The sequence below is a fragment of the Lottia gigantea genome, assembly GCF_000327385.1.
Source record: "Lottia gigantea unplaced genomic scaffold LOTGIsca_2365, whole genome shotgun sequence".
In the NCBI taxonomy this organism is placed as follows: domain Eukaryota; kingdom Metazoa; phylum Mollusca; class Gastropoda; family Lottiidae; genus Lottia; species Lottia gigantea.
Genome location: NW_008708689.1, coordinates 1,051 through 5,010, shown reverse-complemented (window position 1 = coordinate 5,010; position 3,960 = coordinate 1,051). Strand labels below are relative to the sequence as shown.

The following is a 3,960-nucleotide window of genomic DNA, read 5'->3' as shown; positions in this document are numbered from 1 at the left end:
AAAACTAAATGTTTGATGACGTCACTAATCACAAAATATACTTTATCATATAAGACCCTTCGAGATTAGTGACGTCATCAAACACTTAGTTTTAATGGAATTGCAGGAACCACAGACGTCTGATTGAAAATTGGAATGGTGTAAATTGATGCTATCAGTGTCCCTGATACACATAAAAAATTTAGAAAACCTCTTTGCAATGACAAAATCGTGAGTAAAAGTTGTATAGTAGTGGACTCCTCAAAAGAGAAGTACCATCAGGTGTTTCGAAAAGAGGAAGCATGGTCAGCCTCTATTACAATACTTACCGCTTTGACAAAATCATCAGCAAGAGCGCCGTAATAAAGGGCATCAGCATCATTAGCAATCTCATCCAAAACATCAGCCAGGTCTACACGATTTATAAAATCACCTTCCTGAACAGCTCGACCATCTAAACTGAAAATGCTTTTCATCTTGGGGGACATATCTGTTACTTTAACTCTGGTATCCAAAGTATGAGCTAAAAATAGAAATGAAATGAAGGGAGTTTTACGTCCTACTTTTCTACACCATGTTGGTTAATGAAGACGGGCTATGCCATGTAGGGTGCAATGAGGGTAATTTTGTCAGGACAGCGGCATTAGCCTGCTCTTCTTTCATTTCCAACTGTCGAGGGATCTTTAATGTGCACAGCCTGTACACACAGGGCCTCGGTTTATTGTCCCATCCGAACGACTAGACCCTATTTCCATGTCAGCCGCTCTTACCTGCATCACTGACGGGGATACACGGGTTGAAAAATCCAGAAGTATTATCTCGACCTATGTTGGGATTGAACCCCGGACTTTCAGGTTAGCGAGCAAGCGTCTAACTCACTGAACCACCACAGCCTCCAGAATTGAGGATGAGCCAATGGAGACAGGGAAAACCATGCAGTGTGCAATGAGGAAAATATTTTGACTGGGAGCTATTAAAAATATACAAAAAGTAAAAGTTGAGCTGCTGTATCAAGGGTTAAATTCAAACTGACTCATAACCCTTTGGGAGATCCTTTTTGCTATAATTACCTAGAGCTTTTGTGACATTAAAACCATTCCTTGCTAAATCTGCCACCGGTTTTACCACGTTGTACCACTTTAATCTGGAGAAGATAGCACGAGACCGGGTTAACATGTGTCCAAATTCTTACCACTTTACCACAGTTCAAATTTAAAATTAAATTTGAAAGAGACTGGAATTTTTGTAATGATAACAAGCAAATATGACAACGTAATACCCTAAAATGATGTCATAATACAATTAAAAAACCTACAGATTTGTGTCCAATGAGAGAATTATCTCACAAGTTGATTTCTTTACTAATAGTTCTAAATAGTCTATTAATTTCTAATTGTGGACTCTCAGAATTAATTGTGGACTCTCAACACTCATTGTGGACTCTCAAAATCAATTGTGCACTCCCAAAACTAATTGATGACTCCCACAACCATTGTTGACTCTCAAAACTAATGTGGACTCTCAATATTAAGTTTGGACTACAAAATCTACTTGTGGACTCTCAAAACTAATTGTGGACTCTCAACACTAATTGTGGGCTCTCAAAAACTATTGTGGACTCTCAACACTAATTGTGAAATTCCAAAACCAACTGTGGACTCTCAAAACTAATTGTGAACTCTCTGAAAATACCTACTTTCCATGTGCTGTATGAGCAGCAGACAATCCTTTCAGTTCACCAGGTACCCCTACTGATAGACCACTCTACAAAATAAAATCAAAGACTTTCAACTTAGGTCCACGAGGATTCTTTCTACCAGATGGTTCTAAACTTCTTGGCAACCCTACTCAGACAGTAGGATCTTTCCTAGGAATTAGGTCTAGGGCAGACTAACGATCAATAATCAATTAATAATCAAAATAATTTAATTAAGAAAACCTGTAAATACTAAATTAAAAACTTGACAAAATTCTTAATTTCATGGGTTATTTTTGTGTTATAGAAGTATATTCTTGTTTTGATCAGTTATTATAGTTTATTGTGGGTATGTTATGTGTTGAAGAGAAACTATGTAGAAGAGATTACTACTTGTTAACGGGTACAGTGGAGAAAATGTAACTTTGACATATAATTCACTATGAAATTTGATAATCGATAATCGAAATTATAAATTCCTAGTGACGATAGTAGATTATTTCGATTCTTTTACACAGCCCTAATTCAAATTACAGGTAGACCAAGTTAATACTTACGTTATAGAACAAGTTTTCATCGGAACCAAACATATCAGCGGTCAGTAATGCAGGTGCTACCTCTCGAAAATCATACACCCATGACTTGTCCACTTTATGATCATGGACCAACATGAAACCTCCTCTGAAATTAAAATAGGGTACATGTCAACAGTGTTTCAGATATCAAATCCTTATCAGGACAACTGATTTGAAAATATGCTGCAAGTGTGCCCTTTTAGGGAGGTTGATTTGAGTCTTGAATATATGTAAATAGTCTTCAGAATTACTAGAAATGTACAAAAATCACATAATTCCTTTAAAAATATCTCAAACTAGGAATTTTACTCACTATTTCTATAGATGTCTTTTCTATATATCACGGAGTCTCAAGAAAAGACGACTCGTCTTTTTAACTTTCAAACGCAGATAATTCTGGACACACATGGATTTGAAGCCTCAAATTTCGACAGTGAGCTGTGAACACTATTACTGATTGGCTAAGCTAAAAAATTCAATCTCAAACGAAGCGAAAGGTTGGTGTAATTTAATAAAACTGAATCTTACCCTCCAAGACCAGAGCTCTGCGGATTAATAACGCCAAGACATAGCGTTGCCGTGACAGCTGCATCTACTGCATTTCCGCCATCTTTTAATATCTGTAGCCCTAAATCAGAACATTGCTCAACGTCAGTGGCTACTGCCCCTGTATCTCCAATCTGTAACAGAATGGCAAGTGATGTATCAAAGGCTGATATATTTTCAGGCTCATGCCCCTTTGATAAATCCATGAGGGGTTTCGATATGGCTTTAGGGAACATGTCAACATTGTTTGAGGTATCAAACCCTCATCAGGACAACTGATTTGAAAATTTTCCTGTGTCACTGATTGAGCCTTAGTTTATTGTATTCAACATCGAAAGGCAAAAAAACCATTTTTGGAATTCGGAAATGAATTAGGGTTTTATATCCCCATTCTCTTGATTGAACTAACAATGATCCACCATGAAGTGAACAATGAGGTAAATTTTTATGAGACAGTGGTGTTAGCATTTTTAGTTGGAATTCCAACTTTTGAATGTACAGCATAAAGGTCCAAGTCTACATGCTTTTCCTGAGTTAGCCCCTTCGACATGCATCCCTGAGAGGGGGGAGCCAGGGTGAACAGGATAGGACAGGGGCATTAGCCTACTCTTTTTGATTTCCGACTGTCAAGGGATCTTTATCTAACTAGCATACAGACCCTAGTTTATTGTCCCATCCAAACAACTAGATGCTTTTGCAATGTCAGCCCCTCTTATCTGCATGGAGGACCTCATTTTTAAGTGGGCTTATAAAATGACACGTACCTGCGGAGGTCCTAAGTAGATGGACAATATCAAAGCTACAGTAATGGCAACAGCAAACACCAACCCTGATACCACAATGATACGAAAACTCAGAGAATGATCAATGGGCCTGAAAAAAATATTGATAAGCCATCTGTGTCACTTCTCAGAAAAGAGATTTAAAAAACTACATTTTACAAGGATAATAACTTAGGTTCACAAGGATCCTTTCTACCAGCTGGTCCTTGACTAAACCTCTTGGTATTGATCTTTCCAAGATTATCTGTACCCATTTACAGCTGGGTTGACTGGAATAATGAGGATCCTTTCTACCAGCTGGTCCTTGACCAAACCTCTTGGCATTGATCTTTCCTAGATTATCTGTACCCATTTACAGCTGGGTTGACTGGAATAATGAGGG

General features: G+C 37.8%; 1 protein-coding gene across 1 annotated transcript; it reads right to left on the bottom strand.

Moving 5' to 3' along the window:
- Positions 1 to 1,002: 1,002 nt before the first annotated feature.
- LOTGIDRAFT_147396 (hypothetical protein) lies at positions 1,003 to 3,641 on the bottom strand (the record flags this gene model as incomplete). Its single annotated transcript, XM_009055185.1, has 5 exons — positions 1,003 to 1,123; positions 1,676 to 1,741; positions 2,243 to 2,356; positions 2,779 to 2,930; positions 3,561 to 3,641. Coding segments are annotated over 5 exons (534 nt in total), but the record flags the coding sequence as incomplete, so codon positions are not given.
- Between the last annotated feature and the right edge of the window lie 319 nt (positions 3,642 to 3,960).